The sequence below is a fragment of the Talpa europaea genome, assembly GCF_964194135.1.
Source record: "Talpa europaea genome assembly, chromosome: 9".
Lineage (NCBI taxonomy): Eukaryota > Metazoa > Chordata > Mammalia > Eulipotyphla > Talpidae > Talpa > Talpa europaea.
This window is the reverse complement of record NC_140076.1, coordinates 76,741,663-76,768,058: the sequence shown is the minus strand read 5'-3', so window position 1 is coordinate 76,768,058 and position 26,396 is coordinate 76,741,663. Positions and strand designations below refer to the sequence as shown.

The following is a 26,396-nucleotide window of genomic DNA, read 5'->3' as shown; positions in this document are numbered from 1 at the left end:
AAACTGTAATATAGCTCTTCCCTCAATCCCTCTTCCCCGTCCCTTCCATTTTCCCTTTAGCCCTGGCAACCCCAGGACAATATAAGCTGTTAGTTTCCCCTGGCCCAGGTGATAAGAGTGGTAGGCACAGGCTGGCAGCACACTGGACATGGAGCACAGCCCTGAAAAGTCAGGTCAAGGGTAGTTGGATTGGAAAATGCCAAGAGAATATGTGCAACTCCCCAGGCCACAGCCTAGGCGAGGGCGTGGAGGTTCTCGGCCCAGCCACTTGACATACACAATCACTTGGACTCCTGGAAACATGTTGTTTCACAATAGGAATCCCTGAAATGTGGAACTGTCTGTGTTTTTCTTCTCCCCACTGTGAAGAGCCATCCCAGTCACGGTACCCTCTGGAGGGATGCTGGAAGAATAAAGAGCAGATCGGAAAGTCACCCAAGACCAAGACCACTGCATTTACCAGCCTGATACTGCCGAGATTATCTGTCAAAGCTCTCAGGAGTGAGATGATAAGAGCTCCTTCTTCCCATTCTCATCCTCCCTGCTACTCCCCACCTCCTCCTCCTCCAAGTGTGGGTCACAGGAGAGAGGTGCAGTAAATGGAATGAGAAGGGGCATGTCAAACTCTGCATTTCTACTTGAGACATTTGGCCTAGATGAGCCTTCAAACTTTATTGGTCCCACCCCTGGGAAAGGCCATGGTGCCAATTTGAAAGGTGCTAGCTACCCGACGCCTTGATGTTTCTTAAGGCGACCCCACATTCTGTCACCTGCCAGATCAGAAGCTGAAACACATGTTACTCTACCTTCACCACCCCGCTGCCTGTCTTGGTCCCTTATCTTTGAGGAGTATTTTCCCTTTAATTTATCTTGATTTTTAAATTCTATTTGTCCCTTGCATTTTAAGAGCCCTCCAATTTCTATTCACAAATGATCATCCAAAGATTGGACCCTTGGACCATTCTGAATCTTCCCTGCCCCTCAGTCATCCCTTAACCCTAAGAATCACGATATAATGGAAGCCAGGGGTCCCTCCTTCCTTGTTAAGCTTATCTAATGAGACTTTGGAGAACGATTTCTTCAGCTCCATACTTTCCCTTCCTAGAAGCTTGTCTAGTCCTTCCTCATAGTGGCGAAGAGGGTGAAGTGTCAGACCAGGAGCTAGTCCCCACCTCTCATGTGTTAGGGTTTTCTTCCCTTCCAGACTCCTTTCCTTCTGTTTTATTTTCTTGTACAGTATTAAATAGCCTCTCCCCTACCCCCTATACACAGTTTTAAAGGACGATGTGTAAATAATGAAAGGGACTCCTGACCCTTCCTTCCTATCTAATAGTTTAGGGAGTCGGCTTGGGTTTGATTAAAGTGTCTTGGCAGGGTTGGGGCAGTGGGCTTCCTTCTTCCCAGGACCTCAGATTGGACAGCTGGGAATTTGCGATGTATTGGCTCCAAGCCACAACAGGAAGAAACTTCTGGGAAGCCGGGCAGCCAGGGAAACCTGGAATTGTAGAGGGACAGGGGAATGAAAATGCAGCTGTAGTAAACATTTGATAAAGTGGACTCTTGTGAAAATTAACAGCAAACATTCACTACTGCACTATAAGAAGTCTTTGAAATGTAATTAAAAATTTTTATTGAGCCCTAAGCTTTGGCCTGCGCTCTTTTCGCCGGTGGGAGCGGCAGGTGCGCGCTGCAGAGCCGCCGGCCCGCCCTTTCCCTTCCCGCCGCGGGCTCGGTGACGGGCACTCCGCGGCGGCCAATCGCGGGCTCCGGGGGGCGGGCCGGCCGGGTCTCTCGGATTTGGCGGTTCGACTTCAACATGGCCGAAGCGAGCCGCGTCGACGTAGGTAACGAATGTGAGGGAAAAGGGCCTGAGGCCTCGTCCCAGGAATCTGTGCCCTGCAGCCCCGCCATTTCGAGGGTGAAGCTGCTGGACACCATGGTGGACACTTTTCTCCAGAAGCTGGTCGCCGCGGGGAGGTAAGGTGGAGGAAGCCAGTCCGCGGCAGCTCTGGCAGGGAGGCAACTCTCGCAGGAAGGCAACTCTCGCAGGAGGTGAAGGGGCGAGAAGAGGGGGGCTGTCCCGCGGGGGGCTGATTACGCGAGACCAGCGTGGCGGCCGGACGCACGCAGTCATGTGGGCCTCGGGCTGGCGGGTCATTGGCCGCGCTTAGGACAAGCCCTTCCCGGAAGTCACGTGGTGTTCGCCCGTCCCCGTAACCCGGGGGCGCCAGCAAGCCCAGTTACTGCTGAAACTCCAGGTGGCAGGAAAAACACAGGCTTTGGAATTAGCTCAGGGTTCAAATCCTGACGCAGCAGGGCGTGAGCCAGGCTTAACCGCTCAGTACCAGGGTTCCTCAAAAGAAAATGGCACAATGGCACCCTTTTCAACGGGGCGTTTTGATAATCGAATCAATAGTAGCTCCCCTGGCAAGACTGCCCATATGTTTTTATACAGGTTTCTCTTTTTTCAGTCTCCTTTTCCTAATAAACCTTTGCGTTTGAAAACCTTTTGCATTTGAAAATGTAAAACAAGAAATGAATAAATACGCTTAAGGTGCTTAGAACAGTGCCTGCCACATAGAAAGCATTGTGTTTTAGTTCTTTTTATGGAAATAATACCTTCTTTAACTGGGTAGTGTGATGACTGTTACCGTAGAAGCGCTTTCTGCCTTAATTTTTATTTTATTTTTAAGATTCATTTATGCATACAAGAGCTGGGGTGCAGGCCAGAGGGAGGAGTGTATGTGAGTGTGTGAGAGAGGATTCACCAGAGACAGAGTGGGCAGCAGAACAGGTGGATCCACTGAACGCTGCTGAGGGAAGCAGTGCAGGCGCGACAGGAGAGGTCTGCTGTGCCATGTGGGTCACCTCCCTGGCCTGCGAAATGGTACTGCAGTAGCTGCGGATAGGTTCATAGTGCTGACGCTTAATCCCTTGAACCAGCAGGGAGGCCCCTTAATTTTTTTTTTACATGAACAAATTGTAACAGTATTGGACACTTTAAAGGAACAGTTCTGCCCATGATCCCACCATCCCAGCACATTAATGCTGAAACTCTTAACAGCATTTCCAGGAAGTTGGTGTCTTGACCACAAGCTGATACCGAATATGCCCACAGTTTCCTTCAGTTTGAGGAAAAGGAAAGTGGTTTAATTTGTCGACAAATGAGGAGGGCAGCAGACTCATGTCTGAAAGACAACAGTCCTGCACTTTGGCAGAGTGCGGGGGTATTTATACAAAGGGAAAAAAGGGGGGAAGATGGGCAAGGGTCTGCAAAGGGGAGAGGGAAGGGGTCAGCGTGGAGCCGGGTGGATGCCAGCTTACTTTTTCCTTGGAATGCAAGAAGACTATCAAGCAAGGGGGGGATTGCAAGAAATATGGGAAAGACAAACTTGTTAATGCTAATCTGAGAGACTGGTCATAAAAAAGGCAAACTTGTCAAATAAGGGGGACATTGCAAGAGATGGGGGAAGACAAACTTGTTAATTCTTATCTGAGAGACCAGTCATTTGTAACTGCACCAAACCTCTCCTTCCAGCCCTCTCTCCTCCCCAGTTCTTTGACCTCATCAAGACTCCTGTTTTCTCCTAATCTGCTTTTTTTTTTTAAGATTTTATTTCTTTTTGCATAGAAGAGAGGGGGTGCAGGCCAGAAAAGTCGGGGGTGGGGAAACTGGGGGGGAGGTGAGAGGATTCACCAAAGACAGAGTGGGGAGCAGAACAGGCAGGTCTACTGAGATACACTGTTGAGGGAGCAGCAGGGGAGACAGGAGAGGTCTGCTGTGCCATGTGGGTGAGCTCCCTGGCTGGAGAGCTAACTCAGGCCTTAGCAGTGATAGCCCTGAGACTCAACCCCCAGGCCACCAAGGAGACCCCCCTTCTGGTTTTATTATTCAACCTGTCCTACACAGACACCTTAAGATCCATTTCCTCAGGCTTCCCTGCTGGCGCAAGGGGTTAAGAGGCAACCTGTGAAGCTGTCTGCAGCCACTGCAGTGCGAGTTCTATCCCTGACCAGGTTGCTACCCACATGGCGCAGCAGACCTCTCTTGACTCACCCGCTACTCCCCTCAGCAGTGTATTTCAGTCAGTCTGCCTGTTCTGTTTCCCACTCTGTCTCTGGTGAATCCTCTCACCCCACAACTCTGGCCTGCACCCCAGTTCTTGTATACATAAATAAATAAATCTTTTTTTTTTTTTTAAAGATCCATTTCCTCACCCTGATTCACTCAGCAGACATTTGAGTGTCTACTCTCTCGGGTGCTGGGGATGCTTTAAAGAAGACAAGATGCCTTGGAGCTTACATTTAATGCATAAACAAAATAATCACAGAACTTGGTAAGATAATGAATAAGTGATATGATCGCAACTTGGTGGAAAGGAAAGTACTACATAGCAAGGTTAGGAGAACCCCTTCTGAGGAAGTGATGTTGAGCTGAAATTTGAAGAATGATAAGGAACTGACTTTTTGAAGGAAGAACTAAGAGAAAATGTAGCCAAAGGAAACCACTTGTGCAAGGGCCTTGAAATGGTAAGAATAGCCTAGGAATTGGCAAAGGCCTTCTTGGCTACAACATAGTGATCAGTGGGAGAGTAAAAGCAGAGGAGGATGGACAGGCAGGTGATGACATTCTTACCATTTGACAAGTAATTTTGACATTGATAAAATAATTTATAATTATTTTTAAGGACCAGTCATGATACCATCATTATATGTCTAGGCAAGGTTCTCCTCCTTTGTCTTATTTTTTTTTTCCTACTACTTGTCCTCCTTTCTCCTTCTCTTAGTTTTCACTTTCTATTGCCTATATGTCCATTTATTAGTTTATTCAGTTGCATATATTTATTGACCATCTACAGTGTCCCAGGGGCTGTGCTAGGAGCTGGATATTCAGCAGTGATCAAGACAGAAAGGTCCCTGGCCTCCTGGAGTAGACATTCCAGTGCCATAAAAAAGACAGGGGCCTCCCTGGTGGCACAAGGGGTTAATTAAGCACAGCACTATGAAGCTATCTGCAGTCTCTGCAGCACGAGTTCAATCCCCTGGCTGGCCAGGGAGCTACCCACACGGCGCAGCAGACCTCTCCTGTCTCACCCGCTGCTCCCCTCAGCAGTGTATTTCAGTCAGTCTGCCTGTTCTGCTCCCCACTCTGTCTTTGGTGAATCCTCTCACCTCGCATACCTCTGACCTGTACCCCAGTTCTTGTATGCACAAATAAATAAATCTTAAAAAAAAAAAAAAACCACCAGGGGGCCTCCCTGTATTGCAAAGGGTTAATTGGCAGCCACTGCAGCAGGAGTTTGATCCCCAGCCAGGGAGCTGACCCATCAGCAGTGTATTTCAGTCAGTCCACCTGTTCTGTTCCCCATTCTATCTCTGATAAATCCTCTCACCCCGTGCACCTCTGGCCTATACCCCAGTTCTTATATGCATAAGTAAATAAATCTTTTTTTAAAAAATGATGAGATTAAAAAAACCACTCAGTGTGAAGGAATTGTGAGCAGTGAGGAGAGGGATCTGGGTCAACACAAGTGCAAAACAGTGACATATTAATATGTTTGTAACCTTCTAAAACAATGTTTTATATGTGTATGTTTCAAGTTTCTGTGAATGATAATTACGTTTCACATCTTTTTTCACTCAATACCATTTAAAAAAATCTCACCATGCACTATAACATGGTTCGGAGCTTCTCAGAGTTGCTTGTCATTTCATGGTCTGCATCCAGCACTTACCCGTTCTGCCTCGTGGACAGTTGGGTGTCTCTAACACCCTCTTCCACAAGTTATGCGAGGGTGGATATCCTTGTATGTCCCCTCCTGGACTTGTACTAGAATTTCTCTGACATCTGTATCAAAGAGGGATCAGAGAGGTTTCACACCTTCCTGTGTATTGTTAGATTGCTTTATGGAAAAGTTATTCCTGTCTCCCACATCCCTGGGCATCCACCATTCTAGCATTTGCCCCTCTGACAGGTGTGAAGGGGTATCTCATTATTGTTTTAACTTGCCTGCCCCGATTCCTCATCAGTTTGGAGATTTCCTCATATACTTGTTTTTTTTTTTTTTTTTTTTAAAGATTTATTTATTTAATTGTTTGTTTGTTTATACAAGCATTGGGTACAGTCAGAAGTGCAGAAGGGTGAGAGAATTCACCAGAGCCAGAGGGGAGAGCAGAGCAGGCAGATTTACTGAAACACACTGCTGAGGGGAGCAGCGGGCGGCAGGAGAGGTCTACGCGCCATGTGGGACCCTCGCTGGTGGCTGGGGATTGAACCGGTGCTGCAGAGGCTGCGGGCAGCTTCACAGCCCAGCGCTCAACCACTGCGCCACCAGGGGAGGCCCTCCTCATATACTTGTTAGTCATTTGACCGCAGCTTCTGTGAACTGCTTACTCATTTCCTTTTGTTCTTGTTTTCATGTTTTTTTTTTTAATTTTTAAAAAAGATTTATTTATTTATGCATACAAGAGCTGGGGTACAGGCCAGAGATGCGGGGGGTGAGAGGATTCACCAGAGACAGCGTGGGGAACAGAACAGGCGGACTGACTGAAATACACTGCTGAGGGGAGCAGCGGATGGGACAGGAGAGGTCTGCCTCGCCATGTGAGTTGCTCCCTGGCCGGCTGGGGATCGAACTCGTGCTGCAGAGGCTGCGGATTGCTTCATAGTGCGGTGCTTAACCCCTTACGCCACCAGGGAGGCCCTTAAGTTTTTTTAAATAGGGGTTTTTAGGGCTTCCCTGGTGGTGCAGGGGATTAAAGCACCACACTATGAAGCAATCCACAGCCTCGGCAGCATACATTCGATCCCGGGCCAGCCAGGGAGCAACTCACATGGCGAGGCAGGCCTCTCCTGTCCCATCCACTGCTCCCCTCAGCAGTGTATTTCAGTCAGTCCGCCTGTTCTATTCCCCCCTCTGTCTCTGTCTCTGTCTCTGATGAATCCTCTCACTCCCCCCCCCCCCGCATCTCTGGCCTATACCCCATCTCTTGTATGCATAAATAAATAAATCTTTAAAAAAAATAAATAAGGCCTCCCCTGGTGGCTCAGGCGGTTGAGCGCTGCACTGTGAAGCTGTCCGCAGCCTCTGCAGTGCCGGTTTGATCCCGGCCAGCCGGTGAAGGTCCTACATGGCGCGGCAGACCTCTTCTGTCACGCCAGCTGCTCCCCTCAGCAGTGTATTTCGTCAGTTTGCCTGTTCTGTTCCCTGCTATCTCTGGTGAATCCTATCACCCTCCCGCGCATCTGGCCTGTGCCCCGGTTCTTGTATAAATAAATAAATCTTTAAAAAAAAAAATAGGGGGCCTCCCCGGTGGCGCAGCGGTTGAGCGCTGGGTTGCGAAGCTGCCCACAGCCTCTGCAGCACTGGTTCGATTCCCGGCTGCTCCCCAGCCACCGGAGGAGGGTCCCACATGGCGCACAGACCTCTCCTGCCGCCCGCTGCTCCCCTCAGCAGTGTACTTCGGTCCTTCTGCCTGCTCTGCTCTCCGCTCTGGCTCTGGTGAATTCTCTCCCCCTCCCGCGCTTCTGACTGTACCCAGTGCATGTATAAACAAAATAAACAAATAAAATAAATAAATAAAACATGCCTCTATAAAATAAAAAAAAATAAAATAAAATAAAAAATACGGGTTTTTAATCTTGATTTGCTGGGATTCCAGTATAGTCTAAAGAGCAATCCTTTATCAGTTTTTATAAAGATTTATTTATTTATGCATACAAGAACTGGGGTACAAGCCAGAGATGTGAGGGTGAGAGGATTCACCAGAAACAGAGTGGGGAACAGAACAGGCAGACTGAAATACACTGCTGAGAGAGGAACGGTGGGCGAGTCAGGAGAGGTCTGCTGCGCCATGTGTGTCCCCTCCCTGGCCCGGGATGGAACTCATGCTGCTGTGGCTGCAGATTGCTTCGTAGTGCTGCATCTTAAATCCTTGCGCCACCAGGGAGGCCCCTTTATCAGCTTCAGATGAAAAAGGAAATATCCTTATTAGATGTTAACTCTGTTAATAATGTCCTTTGAGGAGCAGTAATCCAGGAGGAAAAGCATCCACATCCCCTATTAAATATAATTTTTATCTAATTATATTAAAGTTGCCGTTGACTAGTTGACATGTTATATTTTGTATTCATTTAAGATAACTACTAGTTTGACTTTGAGCTTTTATTTTTTGAATTTGGCTTTTTTTTTTTTTTTTTTAAGTCTAAAGCATTTTGTGTGTCCTAGAAAGCTTGTCAGCCCAAAGTCCTGTGGCTGGAGCGTCAGCCGTCTGGCAGGTAAGAGATGTGGTGCAGATGAGAGATGTGAATGGATGTGAGTAGAATGGATTAGAGGGCAACTCGAGGGAAAGGGGAACAGAACTGAGAAACATGTGACTCTTCAGGATGGTGTTTGGCCTGATGGGAAGAAACACTCCCCACTGAGAGTGGAGGGGTGGAGAAACAGGTCCCGGATTGAAATCATGATCTCTGGAGGGGTTCAGTTGGATCCATAAGGCAGCTGACACACTTCTCTTTCTGGCCACCTGAGCCCCCTTCCCTTCCAGCCTGGTAAAACCCCAAGTTTAGTAGTCTACACCCCTGTGCCCTGACATCCAGCCTGCTGAGCAGCTAGAGTCACCCACCGTGGTCTTAGGTGGCAGCTGGGGGCTGGGGGAGCTGCTGATCCTCATGGCCCAGCCAATTCTCTTCCCTTCTCCAGGGCAGCTGTTGAAAATGTTAATCTCTCTCTGGCCCATTTCCTGCTGCCCGACCCCCTCAGGGAATCATCCTAATACCTGGTTTGTAGAGAATATTGAGGCCACCAGGCAGGAGTTTCTCCGTCTATAAATTTGGCTGTATGCTGCAGGCTGCCTCCCCTTCAGTTGCCTTCCCTTTGTATCCTGGCTTTGGCTTCAGGTCTCTACATTCCAGGCTCTAGTTGTCCACGTCCGGTGGTGGTCTCAGCTTAGAGCAATTCACCGCCATTCCTTTAAGACTAGCCCTTTCCAGGTCATTAATATTCCTTGTTGCTAAATCCTGTGGATATTTTTTCATCTTTATCCTGTTTTCTCTCCCCGTAGCATTGGACTCTGAAAACCACTTCTCTGTCTTGAAAATTTCTCCATTGGTTCCCAACACTGTTCTCTGCTCCTCTACCTCACTGGCTGCCTCTTCTTGGGCTTCATCCACTGTCCCTAGCGCCGCTGGTGTAGTGGTATCATGCAAGATTCCCATCCACTGTCCCTTATCTGCGAGCATTACCTGTCCTAACTTCACCTCTGCACGTGAATGTTCACATTTGATACCTTGCTGTTGCCGAAAGCCCTTCAGTGGCTGTCCATTGCTCCTTGTCCAAGCCCCCTTACCAAACCCCCAGTTGTGTCTCCCTCCAACCATACTCGGTCATACTAGTTTCATTTCCTGGACTGTCAAGAGCTTTCCCTGCCATCGGGGCATTTGCATTTGCTACTTGCTCCCCCAGGAATGTTTTTTCTCCGTCTCTTCCCTGACCCTCTCTAAAGCCACAGTTATTTTTATTTTTTTTTAATAGAGGCATGTTTTATTTATTTATTTATTTGTTTGTTTGTTTCTTTGTTTATACATGCACTGGGTACAGTCAGAAGCGCGGGAGGGCGAGAGAATTCACCAGAGCCAGAGCAGGGAGCAGAGCAGGCAGAAGGACCAAAGTACACTGCTGAGGGGAGCAGCGGGCGGCAGGAGAGGTCTGCGCGCCATGTGGAACCCTCCTCCGGTGGCCGGGGAGCAGCCGGGGATCGAACCGGCGCCGCAGAGGTCGCCGGCAGCCTCGCTACCCAGCGTTCAACCGCTGTGCCACCGGGGAGGCCCAGCCACAGTTATTCTTTATCATGACACCTTGTTTTATTCCCTCGTGTCATAATTCTGCCGAGCAGCAGAAGTGGAGCTTCTGTGTGTAATTTTATTGTCTGCTTGCATGTTTGTTTGTCATCTGCCCCATATAAAATGTACAGTTCTCGAGGACAAGGTCTTCTCTGTCTTGTATGACACTCTCCTTGCTGCTTATCACAGTGCCTGGTACATAACAGACACTGAGAATGTAGGTTTGGAATGAATGAGGATTGCCAAGCTACATCACCTGAGCTTTGACCTTCCTCGCCAGCTCTCTACTACAAGCAATCAATGCTTAGTGTCCTACAGAACCATCAAGCTCAGTATGATAGAAATAGGATTTCACTATTTACCCACTTACTAGGCCAGAGATTTTGGAGTCCTTGTTCACCCCTTCTTGCTTCTCACGTCCAGTCAACCACCAAGCCTTTCTCCTCAACCTCCTCCTTTCCTGAACAACTCCTTTGATTTAGCCCCTCACCATCTCCCTGGATTGTTATACCAACCTCCAAGTTGGCCCTCCAGCCTTAGCCTGGCCCTTCCTGCAGTCTGTGGCTCAAATTTGAGCATGTCCTTCTGCTTAAAATGTTTAATTTGCTCAGGGTTGCTTCCAGAGTCAAACATAAGCTCCTTAGCACAGCGTCTGAGGCTGTTCACTCCTCTGCCTCGCCCACTCTAGCCAGGTCAGGGCTGTGGCTGTGGCTTGCACCTGCTTGCAAGTGCAGAGACACCATGCATGCAAGCTCTTTTGCAGCACGAGGCCACCCACTCATTCTACTTGCAGCTTCTCCCTGCTGGGCCATCCTTCCCCTCATTTGACTCAGAAGGAACAGTTAGTTCCACATAGAAAGGACTCATAAATGAGTATGAACACAGACTTTAAAGATGCATTAAAATATTGGGTTATGAAGGATTTTTGCTTGAAAAACAGAAAAAATATGTCATGACTTTTCCAACAACCTAAGACTTGACCCTCCCCTGAAGTCTTAGGTTAAAAGTCCTCAATCCCAAAGACCAGATACTCACACCTGAGTCTCTAAGTAGTAAACATTGATTTATTCACAAAGGGGTATTTTAGACTCTAGAATGATTTCCCCCACAACACAGCATATTTTTTTGATAAATATTACCTTAACTAGGAGGGCACAATATCTCATATAAATAGAGTGACTGGACAATGTCTGGCCTCACTGGGATCTCTGACGGGGCACACAGACTCAAGCCCCCTGGTCAGTCAGGGTGTTTCCCTTTGATCAGATCAGCTGAGGTACAGACTCCCTAGTCCCCGCTCTCAGGTTGCAGAACAGAAACCTGACCCTGCTGGGGCCTGTCATGTGCGACCTCTGCTTCGTCCTGAGAAAGTAAAGGGTTCTTTTCTGTCCTCACAGCCTCCTGCTTCTCAGCCATTCTGTTTAGCTAAAGTAAGCAGATGCGGCTCGCCCCTTTCTGCGCTTTGTCACGAATCAGACCCACCAAGAGAGCCAATGGGTTAGAGGTGTTGGTGGGACCCAGGTGGGTGACCACCGGCACTTATCAGAGGAAGTGGGATCTGCCACAGGATACCCCACTGCAGGGCCCATGTGATATCAGTCAGTCCAGAGGGGCGACGGGAGCAGGAGGAGATGGATAGGCACAGTGCTCGAGTTCTTGGCTGCTAGGGTGGCCAGTGCCTGCCTTGGTCTGGTCTTCCAGCCTGTATGTGCGGTGAGGAGTATGATTTCTGTAAATTACTTGATGCCCGTGTCCAACAGTGGCCAAGGGAAGAGCGCTAGCTGCAAACATGCATGAGCTAGTTTTAAACTAGTGGCAACGACTGTTGGTGTTCATAGGAAATGGTTCTTCACAGGAAAAGGAGTAGTTTATATACAAGCTGCTGACTAAACAGTACCTTGGAAATGTCCCCCCCTCTAAATGTGCGGGTGATACGTGCCACTGCAGTGATTCGTTTCTCTTGTATGGGGATGACTCATCACGCTGTGGTGTGGAACCTCAGCCCCTTGTGCTGATTCTCTCTTCGTGTTTCCAGGCCGCCTTCCTCCTGCCACCCCCGCTGTGTCAGCCGTCTGCTCTGCTCTGCTTCCTCCTGAGGCCCTCCTCATACAAAGCCTGAGGAGCTTTCCAAAGTGCAAATCTGATCGTATCCCACCTGCTAAAGCTGCTTTTGTAGCTACTCCTGTCAGACACAGTCTGGAGTCTGTGTGTCTGGCCCTGACCGATGTCCCCGCCCCACCACCCCACAGGCTGGGTGTCTTAGGGGACAGAGCACCTGGCCCAGAGCCAAGTGGCCCCACCGTGTCCCAGCTGGTGACCCCGGGCAAGCTGCTCTCTACCTGAGATTCTCAGCTGAAAAGTGGGGATGATGATACTAGAACCTGCCTCACAGAATCACTGTGAAGATGAAACATGTCTCCATAGATAGAGCACTTAGAACATCGCCTGGTGCTGAGCATTGTCAGGGAGCCTTTGGAGGTTTCACATCATCACAGACATGCCTGCACTGCAAGCTGTTCACAACTGCTTCGGCCTGCTGCTGCCTGCTGGCCCCTCCCACTTCTTTTCATTTTCAGATGGTGCTTCTTCCAGGGAGTCTTCCCTGAGCACCCTGTGAGGCCCTCCTGGCCAGCCATCCTCTTTTTCCTGGGGATTTATCTGTATAATTAAAAAAACAACAGTACCCCCTTTGAGGATGGGGATCATACTGTCTCATCTTTGAATTTGTACCACTGAGTTCTGCTGGCACAGGGTCAGTGCTCAGTGTTTGTCAGATGAATAAATTAATTTAATCACCCTGATAAGCATTTTTTACTTCATACTAATATCTCTCAAATAAGTTTCTTCTCTTCCTTTTTTTCCCCAAAAAATATATTGTAGTTGCAGATTCTCAATCCTAAATTCCTAGCAATTTCCAAAAAAATCTAAGCAATAAAAGGTTAAATTAGGTACCTTCCTGGTGGCGCAAGGGGTTAAGATGCAACCTATGAAGCAATCTGCAGCCATCATAGCACAAGTTCGATCCCTGGCCAGGGAGCAACCCACATGGGGCAGCAGACCTCTCCTGACTCACCCGCTGCTCCCCTCAACAGTGTATTCAGTCAATCTGCCTGTTCTGTTCCCCACTCTGTCTCTTGTGGATCCTCCCATCCCCCACACCTCTGGCCTGTATCCCAGTTCTTGTGTGCATAAATAAATAAATCCTAAAAAAGCCCAAAAAAAAGTTAAACTAGCCTGAGACCTAATAATTTAAAGGCATGATTAATTTTTTAAGTTTTTTTTTAAAGATTTATTTATTTATGCATACAAGAACTGGGGTATAGGCCAGAGGTGTGGAAGATGAGAGGATTCACCAGAGACTGTGGGGAGCAGAACAGGCAGATTGACCGAAGTACACTGCTGAGGGGAGCAGCAGGCGAGATAGGAGAGGTCTGCTGCACAATGTGGGTAGCTCTCTGGCTGGCCGGGGATCGAATTTGTGCTACAGTGGCTTCAGACAGCTTCACAGTGCTGCGCTTAACCCCTTGCACCACCAGGGAGGCCCAATTTTTAAGATTTTTAAAAATCATCAGTCACTGGCATCTTATTTTCATCAAGAAACATTTCTGGTTTTCCCCTCTTTTTTTGTCAGTCTTGGGTTGCCAGTGTGCATTGGATCAGAGAAATGTTCCTTCCTTCCTTCCCTTTCTTTCCTCTTTCTTCCATTCATCCATTCATGCATACAAGAGCTGGGGCACAGGTCAGAGGTGTGGGGGGTGAGAGGGCCCACCAGAGACAGAGTGGGGAACAGAACCTTTGCTGAGGCAGACTGACACTGAAATACACTGCTGAGGGAAGCAGCGGCAGAGACAAGGAGAGGTCTGCTGCGTCATGTGGGTTGCTCCCTGGCTGGCCGGGAATCGAACTCTGCTTCGGTGACTGCAGACAGCTTCACAGGTTGCGTCTTAACCCTTGCGCCACCAGGGAGGCCACCAGAGAAACCTTTCTTAATGAAACTGGGTAACTATACAGGTGGGTGTGGGAGGTGCAAAGCGCGAATTTCTGTCCCAACATTCCCCAGCTTCTATTTGTCTGCTCTGCCCACCATTATTCTTCTTATTCTTATTTTTTTTTAAATAGAGGCATGTTTTATTTATTTATTTATGTTTGTTTGTTTGTTTATACAAGCACTGGGTACAGTCAGAAGCTTGGGAGGGCGAGAGAATTCACCAGAGCCAGAGCGGGGAGCAGAGCAGGCAGAAGGACCAAAGTACACTGCTGAGGGGATCAGCGGGCTGCAGGAGAGGTCTGCGCGCCATGTGGGACCCTCCTCCGGTGGCCGAGGAGCAGCCGGGGATCAAACCGGCGCCGCAGAGGCCGCGGGCAGCTTCGCAACCCAGCGCTCAACCGCTGCGCCACCAGGGAGGACCGATTCTTCTTATTATTATTAATTTTAAAAGGACAGGTTATTAGGAAAAGGAAAGGAGAAGATGTTTGCACAGACATAAGCAGTCAGAAGGAGCTGCTGCTGCAGCTTCGCAAAGGGAAAAGTTTTGTGAAGAGAAACACCTGCCTAGTCACCCTCGGGCAGAGAGCTGCCTGCCCGCCATTCCTTTAGCAGGACCGAAGCGCTGGACCCCACGCGCCCTCTGGCGGCCTGTGTGTGAATTGTGTTCAGTTGTGCAGGGCAGGCCTTGCTGTGGACGGACGGACTAGCGTCTGCTGGTCTCTGCCCCTGTCCTGGTGACCTGCACAGCTCACTTGCACATGTAGCTGGCAGACCAACAAGCCTTGATTCTCGACTTAAATAAAGTTAAACTTAAGTGACAACTCAATTTACAGTAAATTTTTAGTGCAGTAAATGAAATGCCTTTTCAGTGAGTTCAAAAACAGTGGAGCATCTCAGATATCACATAATAAGTGTTTTGGAGAGAAAAAATAGCTTAAAATCAGCTAATACAGTCATCTCTGTTTAGAGACTCAGTAAATGTGGTTTCTAAAACCTCTTTTCATTGATGATAGATGTAGCCCTTCCGGGGGCTTTTCTCTGTAGTGGGGGCCACTTAGTTCTTTCTGCAGTGGGGTTGGTATCTGCACGTGCATTTGCAGCCAAGATGCACTCATCAAGTGCCTGTCTTCTTCAGGGAAAGAGATTCTCACCTTTGCTGAGCCAAGTTACTGACCTGTTCTTGATCTGACAGGTGTGAGAACTGTTCTGAGAATAGTAATAATAATCATAGTTGATGTGGAGCATTTTGATGTGCCCCACCTGTGCTTCATGCTTTATGTCTGTAACCTCGTTAAATCCTTGTAATAATGCTGTGAAGTGTACCTATTTGGTGTTCCCATTTGACTGAGACTCAAAGAGGTAAAGAAGTTGGCCAAGACCACTCAGTTGTTGGGCCTGTATGGTGACCTAGGGGTTAAGTCTCAGCACTATCACCAATACAGCCAGGGTTTGATCCCCAGCCAAGGAGCTACCCACATGGCACAACAGACCTCTCCTGTCTTACCTGCTGGTCTCCTCAGCAGTGTATATCAGTAGAGCTGCCTGCTCTGCTCCCCACTCTTTCTTTTTTTTTTTTTTTTTAAGATTTATTTATATTTATACAAGAGCTGGGGTATAGGCCAGAGGTGTGGCGGGGAGAGGATTCACCAGAGACAGAGCAGGAACAGAACAAGCAGATCAAGGGCCTCCCGTGGTGGTGCAGCGGTTGAGCGCTGGGCTACGAAGCTGCCTGCAGCCTCTGCAGCGCTGGTTCGATCCCCGACCACCGGTGAGGGTCCCACATGGTGCCACAGACCTCTCCTGCCATGCCCACTGCTCCCCTCAGCAATGTATTTTGTCAGTTTGCCTGTTCTGCTCCCCGCTCTGGCTCTGGTGAATTCTCTCACCCTCCTGTGCTTCTGACTGTACCCAGTGCTTGTATAAATAAATAAATAAATCTTTAAAAAAAAAAAAAAAAAAACCCCAAGCAGATCGACCGAAGTACACTGCTGAGGGGAGCAGTGGGCAAGTCAGGAAAATGCTGCGCCATGTGGGTTGCTCCCTGACCAACCAGGGATTAAACTCGTGCTGCAGAGGCTACAGACAGCTTCACAGTGTGTCTTAACCCCTTGTGCCACCAGGGAGGCCCACCCCAGTCTGTCTTTGGTGAATCCTTTCACCCCCGCACCTCTGACCTATGCCCCAGTTCTTTGAAAAATAAATAAAAGATCATTTCATTGATTGGTGGCAGAGATAGGATTTTAATGCAGGCAAAAGTACAGGCAGTGTGTCCCCAGAACTTAATAGCTGGGTGGCCCCAATGTACTCTTAGAAGGCCAAGGCTATTCCAGAAGGGGCAGAGGGGGGACTTGGCAGAGCGGCCATGTGGGATTCTATTAGCACCTACCCCCAGGGCCTTGGGGCAGGGAAGAAGAGGGCTGAGGGGACAATTCTGCAGCGTATCCTGTTATGGGCACCCTGGAGACCTGCTGACATTGTGATGGCACCACTGTCCACAAGGATATTGCAGCAGGGTGAGAAGATAAAATCAGCAGTTTCGATGGTTGTGAATGTTTCTAGAGTGCATCGCTCTTCCTGCTTGTGAATTTAGGGGAAACCCACAGTGGTATTCAAGCCATTGCCAAGTCTGTGTTGGTTCTCAGGGAAGGAGTCACAGGGGAAGGAACAACAGGAGGGGAAGCGGAAGAAGGGGTGTCAACACCCACAAACTTCTAGTTACGAGACAGGTAAGTCCTGAGGCTTGATGCATCGCCTGATGAACACTGCTGTGTGCTGTGCTGGGAAGTTGTTAGTGTAGTGGGGAGAAATGTCCAGGTGAGGCCAGAGGCGCTGGGATGAAAGAATCCACCTGAGACAGTGGAGAACAGAAAAGGTGGATTTATTGACATACACTACTAAGAGAAGCAGCAGACCAGATGAGAGGTCTGAGCCTTTCTTAAACTCTGTTTTCATGGGCTTTCTAACTTGGGGCACCAGTTTGCACTTGCTATCTGCATGTCTGGTCTTGGCCTTTGACATAGAAACATGTCCTGGCCTTTGCTTCTATAATCCTGGAGCTGGGCTGGCTTTTCCAGATGTGGTAGTTGGTCTGTGGCCTTGTCCCCAAGGCAGCCTTATCCATTCCCTCATCTCTCCGGCCTCCCAAACCAGCCTGCTGGGTCAGGAGTGGGGGGTTAGTTTTTAACCTTATTGAATGGTCCCCTGACAGTTAAGAGAGTAGATCCTTAGAATTGTCATCACAAGAAAAAGACTTTTTATTTGTATCTATATGAATTGATGGATGTTACATAAACTTCCTGTGGCGATCATCTTAGTGTGGTCATATCTGCTGTCTGCCTTACCCTCACCCTGTGCTGTGCAGCAGCCACCCCCGGGCAGGGGGCAGGACTTGCCTCCCATTCTCGTTGACTTGGCCTCGAATCTGCCTGCCTTCCACCTTGTCCTTGAGGCCTGAGCTCCCTGTCTTATGTATTTGTATGCCTGTGTGTGTATATGGGGGGTGGAGGTGGGTTTCCTTCACTTTCAGTGGATTCTCACATGCCGGTGGGACATGGGAAGAATCTCACGGGCAACTCTGGTGGGCAGAACTTGCTGCACCCCGCCCTCTGCCCTCTCTGCTGCCAGTGGCCTGCATGAGGAGAGGGCCTGGCTCAGCCCTCTGCCTGTTGAGTTGGCTGGGAGGAGAAACAGGATCTCCCACATCCAAGCCAAATTCGTTTCAAGCCATAATTACCCAGTTTCGACTCCAGTCCTCCTTGGCCTGGTGTCACGTGTCCTCTTTGTAGCCACAGGCTGCGTGGCTTGTGGGGCAGCAGCAAAACAACCAGATGTCTGGGGCCCTGCTCTCGGGACCGAGGCTGGCCCCCAAGTGTACCGATATCAAACTTGTACCATCTAGTGGTGAGACTGTCCCCCTCACCCACAGGGGGGATGCTCACAGCCGGCTCTGCAGACTGCGCCCTGGCTTGCACTGTTTCTGAAGCTCCCAACATAATGCCACTAAATACGCAAGTGAAGGCGGGCCACAGCGCACCTTCCTACAGTGTTTCTTCAGACAAACACCGTGGAAGTCCCCCAAGAGCCAAGTAAAACATGGTGGAATGGTCAGGAAATCGTATATTTGGAGTAGTTAGTACTTTATTTTTAACATAACTCGTTTATGTTGGTGCGATTGAACACTCAATAATCTCTGTTTAATGACTGTCTCTTGGATTTCCTGAACATTTCACAATTTTCTCCTGCGAGCCACTGTGAAGGGACGCCAGCATACCGCTGCCTCGCTCCCCCTGTTTCAAATCCCTTTGTTGGGGGATAGGAATTGGTTAGGGGGCTGGAGAATTGTGGGAACAGAGGGGCCCGGCCGTGATTCCCTTGGCAGGGCTGGAGGCTGTGCCGTGGGGTACTGTGGAGTCTCCCGTACCTGACTCCCATTCATCAGGGGCCCCCAGCCTGGCCCACAGGGCCCCGCAGTGAAGCATAGATGGGAGCTTTGACGTGTTTGAGGCTCCTTGGTGACACACTTTCTGCAGCTCACTTGAACTTCCAGCCTAAACATGATCCCCATGATACTCTGAGCCCATGGCCCTTTTCTTCAGAGCCCTCCCCACGGACACCCTTCCCCGCTGCTGCCTCTGCCTCTCTGGAAGCTCCAGAAGGGCACATCCCTGAGCAACCCACATAGGGCAGTGACTCAAATATCTGGGGCAGGGGAAGGGCCTAAGGGAGCAGGCAGAAAGATGGACAAGAAAAGGAGGGAGAGGAAATGTAACTTATTTGAGTTTCTTTGTTGGAGAAGCATGGCCGCTGGGAGTGCGCAGACTCTCTTTGGTTCCTCTGGCTGCGAGGATGCATGGATGGCACTCTCGCTGCCCCTGACACAGACTTGATTTTAAACTGATAAGAACAGATAGTGCATTTGATCTTAGCCAAAAGGCCAAGAAGGATAGACCTGATTTTTATTTATTTATTTATTTTTAAAGATTTATTTATTTATTTATTTATTTATACAAGCACTGGGTACAGTCAGAAGCGTGGGAGGGTGAGAGAATTCACCAGAGCCAGAGCGGGGAACAGAACAGGCAGACTGACGAAATACACTGCTCAGGGGAGGAGCGGGCAGCAGGAGAGGTCTCCGCGCCATGTGGGACCGTTGCTGGCGGTCGGGGATCGAACTGGCGCTGCAGAGGCTGCGGGCAGCTTTGCAGCCCGGAGCTCAACTGCTGCGCCACAGGGGAGACCCTAGACCTGATTTTAAATGGCTTGAAACATAAGAGAAATCCATGACCTCACTAGCCCGAAGCCCCAAGGCAGGGTGCCTCCCTGGTGGTACTTTCAGACACCCCTTTTGTCTCCTTCTGTGCTGCCTTCCCAGGGTGCAGACTACCTTCAGACCAGTGTCCTGGCTATAGTATCGTCCTCAGAAATAGTTTCTTCTTATGCAGTTCTTTTTTTTTTTTTTAAAGATTTATTTATTTATTTATACAAGCACTGGGCACAGTCAGAAGCACAGGAGGGTGAGAGAATTCACCAGAGCCAGAGCAGAGAGCAGAACAGGCAGACCAATGAAACACACTGCTGAGGGGAGCAGCGGGTGGCAGGAGAGGTCTGCGCGCCATGCAGGACCCTCCTCCGGTGGCCGGGGAGCAGCCGGGGATCGAACCGGCGCTGCAGAGGTTGCGGGCAGCTTCACAGCCCAGCGCTCAACCTCTGCGCCACTGGGGAGGCCCTTATGCAGCTCTTTTTAAGAGAAAGGGATGCCCCACTGCCACCCCAGCCCCCTGTGACCATGTACCCTGTCCCATAGCCTTGCCAGGGGTCTGAGCGACCAGAGGTTCTCAGTGAGGTGTCCAGAGCCACAACTCCAGGGAGCATGTCCAGCCAGCTGAATTGTAATAAACCCTCCTGGTGGTTAGAAGCTCTGTCAAGTTTAAGAACTGGGGCTGAATGAATTGTGACCCACGCTGAGGGGACGTCCCTGAACTCCAGTGGGGTACCACTGAGAGGGGAATAGAGCCCTGAGCCATCCCCAGTGACTGGAGCTGCCAGTGAGACGTTCTGCGGCCACTGCCTCTAGCCAGGGCAGGAAGTAGACCGAGCTTGGAGATGAGAGGCAGCGGTGCCCAGGCAAGAACCATGCTGGACCCGACTCGCCTTTGCCTTCTCCCTCCCTCCAGCTACCAGAGATTCACTGACTGTTACAAGCGCTTCTACCAGCTGCAGCCTGAGCTGACACAGCGGATCTACGACAAGTTTATAACGCAGCTGCAGACATCCATCCGGGTGAGTGGCGAGACCCAGCAGGCGCCGTTGGCTTGAGTCCCGTCTCCAGGTTGTCAGTCCTGAGGGCAGAGACCTGGCTCTGGGCCCCTCCTTGGCCTCACCCCCAGAATTGTCCTCTGAGCCCAACAGGCTTTGGGCCGTCATCCCTCCCCCGCTGTGCTGTGGGCATCTTAAATGCCCCTTCTCTCCTTGTCCGGTATCATAATTGCAGGTTTATGTGCCGTCTGCTCCACTAGCCCTTGGGAGCTCCAGGGACAGGGTGGGGTCTCGCCTCTTTGTCTCTCCAGCATCTGCTGCAGCCAAGGCACAGGGAGCTGCTTGGCAGAGTGTTGGATAAAGTGAAACAGCTCCCCACAGGGAGTGTAAAAACCGAGAGGATCCCATTCCTAACTCAGGATTTGTGATCTCTCTAGAGTTAAATTTCTGTGCTGTTACATTCCAGAATGGGCCTACTAAGCATCCAAATGTGTGTGGTGTTTGCAAAAGATGCCATGGGTGTGGGCAAGTGCAACGGCCGGAGCATTCAGAGGTGATGGCAGAAGGAGAGACACCTGCAGGCTTTTTAAGTGTTCTGTTTTATCATTTTCTTTCTTTCTTTTTTTTTTTTAAAGATTTATTTATTTATTTATACAAGCACTGGGTACAGTCAGAAACACGGGAGGGTGAGAGAATTCACCAGAGCCAGAGCGGGGAGCAGAGCAGGCAGAAGGACCAAAGTACACTGCTGAGGGGAGCAGCGGGCGGCAGGAGAGGTCTGCGCGCCATGTGGGACCCTCCTCCGGTGGCTGGGGAGCAGCTGGGGATCGAACCAGCGCTGCAGAGGCTGCGGGCAGCTTCTCAACCCAGCGCTCAACCACTGCGCCACCGGGGAGGCCCTGTTTTATCATTTTCTTAATGATAAAAGTCACATGTTATAGAAAAGTTGGAATATTTATATAAAGAAACAGAAGAGAAATTAGCCAAATCTGGGGCCTCCCTGGTGGCACAAGGAATTAAGATGCAACCTATGAAGCTGTTGGCAGCCACTGCAGCACGAGTTCAATGCCCGGCCAGGGAGCTACCCACATGGCGCAGCAGACCTCTCCTGTCTTGCCCGCTGCTCCCCTCAGCAGTGTATTTTGGTCATTCCACCTGTTCTGCTCCCCACTCTGTCTCTGCTGAATCTTCTCACCCCCTGCACCTCTGGCCTGCACCCTGGCTCTTGTATGCATAAAAAAAAATCTTTAAAAGAAAAAAGAAATTAGTCAAATCTTACTAAGTGTTGCTAGCAGTTTACGTGTTTCTACATGGGCTTCTTTGGAATCCTTACAATTGTTATCTCCTCCCTCCTCTTCAGGAGGAAATCTCTGAAATCAAAGTGGAGGGGAATCTGGAAGCCATCTTGAACGCCTTGGATACAATTGTGGAAGAAGGCAAAGATCAAAAGGAGGCGGCCTGGTAAGAGGGGCTCACAGGAAAGAGGCCACCTTTCAAACAAATGCCAAACAGTAGCCCAAGCCAGTGAAAAATGGCCCCAGTAGGGGAGGAGAAGCCCCCCAAGGGAAAGCTTCCTGGGGGAGCTCACTTCAGAACCACCTGGCCTGGGGGAGAAGGGATGGAGGGAATCTTGGGTTGGTTAGGCCGGGTGGGCATGGGTTTTTCTTCACTTGCCCATTCAGCAGGTATCTAGGGAGCATCCAGTATATTCTTGTGAACTATTTTAGATGCCAGAGATTCAGCAGTGAACAAGACACAAGCCCCTCCTCTCCTGGAGCTGACGCTTTAGCAGGTGGCTGGGCTGCCTGCTGTGTCCCGTGCAGAGGAGGGGGCCGGGGTGAGGAGTGGAGAGTAGAGGCGTCCGTCCAAGACCTCGAGCCGCCTGACTCTGCCTCCTACAACCCTCCCCTGTCAGTGCAGGCTCCTAGGCCAGGGGAGAAGATGCCTTTCCTGTGCTTTTGACCTTAATACTTAAGAGGATTAAATTTTATAACTGAAAAATCATTTTTTTTAAAGAACCCAGAGGGGCTTTTACCCCATTCCCCATCAGAACGGACCCATCTCTTCCCTCTGGGCTTTTGGCGCCCTTAACCTCACCTCCCACACCTGCTCCGTATCCGCCCACATGAGCCAGCATGTCTGCCGGGCTGGGCCTGAGACGGTTCATTCTGCCCCCGTCACTCCAGCTCACATTCTGATGGCCGGGTGCGCAGCAGGGTGGGTGGTCACAGGGACAGTAGCAGGGCTAAAAAGTGGCTTCTAGCCCTGGCGTGGCAGTGGTGGGAAGGAGAATGGGTCTAGGGTGGGGAAGGCTGAGGTAAGGCCTGGTGGATGCCTGGGCACTGCAGCAGAGGGACAGCAGGTCCGTGGTCCCATGCAGAGCAGGGGCCAAGCAGCTGGGTCTTGGGAGGCAGATGGGACCACCGTGAGGCCTGGGAAGCCAGCCTACCTTGAGACCCGAGGGGGCATGTGCCCAATAGGCTTGACAGTGGAGCCCTCGCTCCACACGTCCTCCCCTCCCATCCTCTCTGCCCATCGTGGCCCCAGGCGCCCTAGCGGGATCCCAGAGAAAGACATGCGCAGCGCCTTGCTGCCCTACTTCCTGCAGCAGAGGGACACCCTGCAGCGCCGCGTGCAGAAGCAAGAGGTGGAGAACAGGCAGCTGGCAGACGCCATCCTGGCCGGGCGCAAGCAGGTAGAGGAGCTGCAGCTGCGGAGCTGGGCGCAGCAGCAGGCCTGGCAGGTGAGTGCCCTGAGCAGAGAAAGGAGCCCCAGGGAGGGCAGCCACTTGCTCCTCATGTCAGCCAGCCTACCTCTGTAGCTCCCCGTGTGACCACTGCTCAGGCCTGTAAAGTGTCACAAGCTGGAGTGTGCCCTCTATGCAGCCCTGCCTGTCCTGGGAGGGTGACTTTAATGTTTGAAAGTTGCCCCGTGTCTCTTGGGACCAAGTGGGTGACTTGGGCAGAGGGTCATCAGGCAGGTGACAGGGGTGGCAGGTGTGGCTGCAGAGATGAGACAGGTTTTCTTACTGGCTCGCAACATGCTTCCAAAAGAGGCTTTCTAGGGCCTCCACAGTGGCACAACGGGTTAAGCACAGTGCTGTGAAGCTGTCCACAGCCTCTGCAGTGCGGGTTCGATTCCCGGCCAGCCAGGGAGATTCCTACATGGCGCGGCAGACCTCTCCTGTCGCACCCGCTGCTCCCCTCAGCAATGTCTTCCGTCCTTCTGCCAGTTCTGCTCCCCACTCTGTCTCTGGTGAATCTTCTCACCCTCCCACGCCTCTGACCTGTACCCCAGCTATTGTATAAATAAAAAATAAATCTAAAAAAAAAAGGGGGGCCTCCCTGGTGGCGCAGGCGGTTGAGCGCTGCACTGTGAAGCTGTCCACAGCCTCTGCAGCGTGGGTTGGATCCCGGCTGGCTGGCGAGAATCCCACATGGTGCAGAAGACCTCTCCTGTCATGCCCACTGCTCTGCCTCAGCAGTGTATTTCGTCAGTCTGCCTGTTCTGTTCCCTGCTCTATCTCTGGTGAATCCTCTCACCCTCCCACACATCTGGCCTGTACCCCAGTTCGAGTATAAAATAAATAAATCTTAAAAAAAAAAAACAAACAAACAAAAAAAGAGGCTTTCTAGGCGGGCTTGACGGTAACACACTGTCGCTTCATTTAACCTGTCACTGAGCCAGTCACCTTGTCTACTTAGAGACACTTGGCTGCTCCCTTCTTGAGGCAGGCCCTGCTGTGTCTTAGGGCCCCACGCCCATGTGGGATCTTGGTCGCCTCTTCCCAAGACCAGTCAGCTCAGCCACCCTTGCTCAGTAAGGCCTGTCCTGTGCAGGAGGAGGGACCCAGCTCAGTCCCCTGCTCCACCCCGCTGTCTCCCCAGCAGCAGGGGACTGAGCTGCAGACACCATGGCCCTCCTGGCCCCTCAGCCTGGTTCTGTCTGGTGGGGCTGGTTCCACAGCTCTGAGTTGTGTCTTGGTGCTCTTGAGGCCACCCTGCTGGGTCCTTAGGCAAAATGCTGCTCTGCATTGCTACTCCACCTCCTTAAGGCCAGCACCCCCTCCCCAGCAAGGCCATGCTTCTGTACTGGTCCAGTAACGAATGCTCCCAGGGCCGGCCAGCTCTGAATAAGTCATCTATAGTGAGGGGGCTCAGAGCTCCCTGCTCCTACAGCCACACCTTACCCCGCAGATCCGGGGCCCAGCCGCTGCTTGAAGTGGGCCTGCAGGATTGTGTTCGTGAGGCTCTAGTAGGGGAGCTTTAGAGAGCTGTTTTCATCATGGTTCAGTATTGGTAGCCCAGCTGAAAGACTACTTAATTCAAGAAAATTCCTCTGCTCTGATTCCCCTGTTGGGGCCTCAGGTGGGAAAAGGGGAGGGCCATGGGGAACTTGGGGGCCCTAATGAGGACCAGCTCTGCTCTGGGGAGGCTCAGCCTACATGGGTCACGGCACCCAAATTGCCATAACTCCTGCTTAGCAGGGGGAACTTCCCAGCATGCCCCACTGGGCCTGGACATGAGCTCCAGACCCCTTCCCTTTCAACCTCAGGGGACACTTGGCATGGAATCAAGGACAGCTTGATTGGTTTGAATGTCCACATTTGTTCATTCTGCTGATTTCAGGCTCTGCACAGAGAACAGAAGGAGCTGTTGGCTGTGCTGCGGGAGCCCGAGTGAGGCGGCCAGACCTGGGAGCAGAGGGCAGTCAAGGTCAAGGGCCTGTGGCTGGCGTGCTGGCCTGGGATGAGCTGCCTCTGGGAACAGCTGCAGTGGGGCCCTGTCCCTAAGCAGTGCTGGAACTTGCTGGAGGACCAGTCCTGAGGAGTCCCACACCACTGTGCCTTTGGGGCTCCCTCTGGGTTACACATACTGACATTACCTTCAGAATCAACTGTTTTCTTCTCACATGAAGATCCTCACCAGTCACCCCTCTAGGTGACCCGCCCCCTCAAGCATGTGCATGCCCTGCAGGTCTGCGCCTCCCAGGCCCTGCCTTGGGAATCTGGTTTCAGTCTCCACTGATTGCCCCCTTGCTGGCCAACCCCAGGGCCTTTGCCATGTTCTCCCCACATCCGTAAATAAACTTCCTCCCCACACTATAATCTGTGAGGATGCTTCCTCTGCCTGGGCCTCTCCTGGGCCAAGACCCCTCCCATGGTCTGCCTCTGGCTGCTGTGGGTCTTGGAGCTGACCTCCACAGCCTCCCGGCAAGGCGGGGCAGTGGGGCTGCATCTGACCACCATGGGCAGGAGGCCCAGAACCCTGTCACAGAGACCGGGACCCCTGGGTTCCCAGAGGCCAGGATCAGCTGCCAGGGGGTATCGCTCTGTCCCACCAGGCCCACCCTTCTCTTTGCCATTTATGTGAATTGTGAGGAAGCCTCCACAGCGATGCTGGTGCTCCCTCCTAGCAGGTGGGCCTCTGGGATCTCGGCGCCAAGTCCTCACTCTTCGCTGCCAGGGCCAGCAGGGCATCGGGGGTTCAGCCGAAGGCAGTTCAGGTGCTTCCTCTTCACCAGAGGGTAAAGGGGGTGGTACGGGTTGGGGGGCTCACACAAACAGGAGAGAGGCTTGATTGGGTCTGGCTGGGACGGCTCAGGGCATCAGGGTGAGACTGAGGCAAGGCGACTCTAGGGCGCAGGAGGGGTATCGGGCTGGGTGTCCTGCCCCTGGGAGGACAAGTGGCTGAGTTGCTGACACTTGCTGACCCTAAGGAGCCTGCAAGGGCAGGAGCAGAATCAGAGGAGCAGGGGCACCAAGGGACTTGCCATTGCCCTGGAGGGGCACAGGAAGGGGCCCCACCGCCATGCCCACCTGATCTGCCCGGTGTGAAGGGCAGGCCTCACACCCTGCCTGATGTTTCTTTGGCTTTTGTCCTTGGGTGCCCCAACCTGTTCTGTCCTGCCTCACAGGCCTCTGCCATAGAGCTGCCCCACACCAGGCCTGCCTTAGTGTCTGCCTGGGGCACAGCCCCTCCGGGTGAACTGGGGCCTGGCCAGGCAATCCCTCCCTGGGGTTTGGCTTCTGCCCAGTGGGGAGAGTAGAAATCAGAGTCCACACAAGAGTGGGACTCAGCTCCACTCGAATCTATTTTAGACCTCTGGGCCACATCCGCTCTCTGCCCCCCTCTGACCTGTCCCGGCTCATCCATTGCAAACTGAAGCTGGGCTGGGTCTCCAAGGGAGAGCGCGGAGGGCCTGGGGGAGAGGGGAGCCTCCTGGGGCCTATGTCCCAGGCCTGGCAGTCTGATTGCAGCTCACCCTCCTCCCTCATTCCCTGGGACTGCCCAGGCAGCCACAGCCCCAACC

The 26,396-nt window shown here is 51.3% G+C and overlaps 1 protein-coding gene across 5 annotated transcripts; it reads left to right on the top strand.

Moving 5' to 3' along the window:
• Positions 1 to 1,816: 1,816 nt before the first annotated feature.
• Positions 1,817 to 25,253, top strand: LOC311177527 (polyamine-modulated factor 1-like; the record flags this gene model as incomplete). 5 transcript variants are annotated; one of them, XM_084243640.1, is made up of 5 exons in its annotated part: positions 1,817 to 1,977; positions 20,003 to 20,108; positions 21,448 to 21,545; positions 22,632 to 22,827; positions 24,713 to 25,253. In XM_084243640.1, 5 exons carry the CDS (start codon positions 1,817 to 1,819, stop codon positions 24,764 to 24,766), a joined length of 615 nt encoding a protein of 204 aa, XP_084099766.1. In that variant the 3' UTR covers positions 24,767 to 25,253. The 5 variants fall into 5 exon arrangements, with proteins under 5 accessions (XP_084099766.1, XP_084099765.1, XP_084099769.1 ...); XM_084243639.1 differs by having other exon boundaries at positions 21,445 to 21,545; XM_084243643.1 differs by lacking the exon at positions 21,448 to 21,545 and having other exon boundaries at positions 22,723 to 22,827.
• Between the last annotated feature and the right edge of the window lie 1,143 nt (positions 25,254 to 26,396).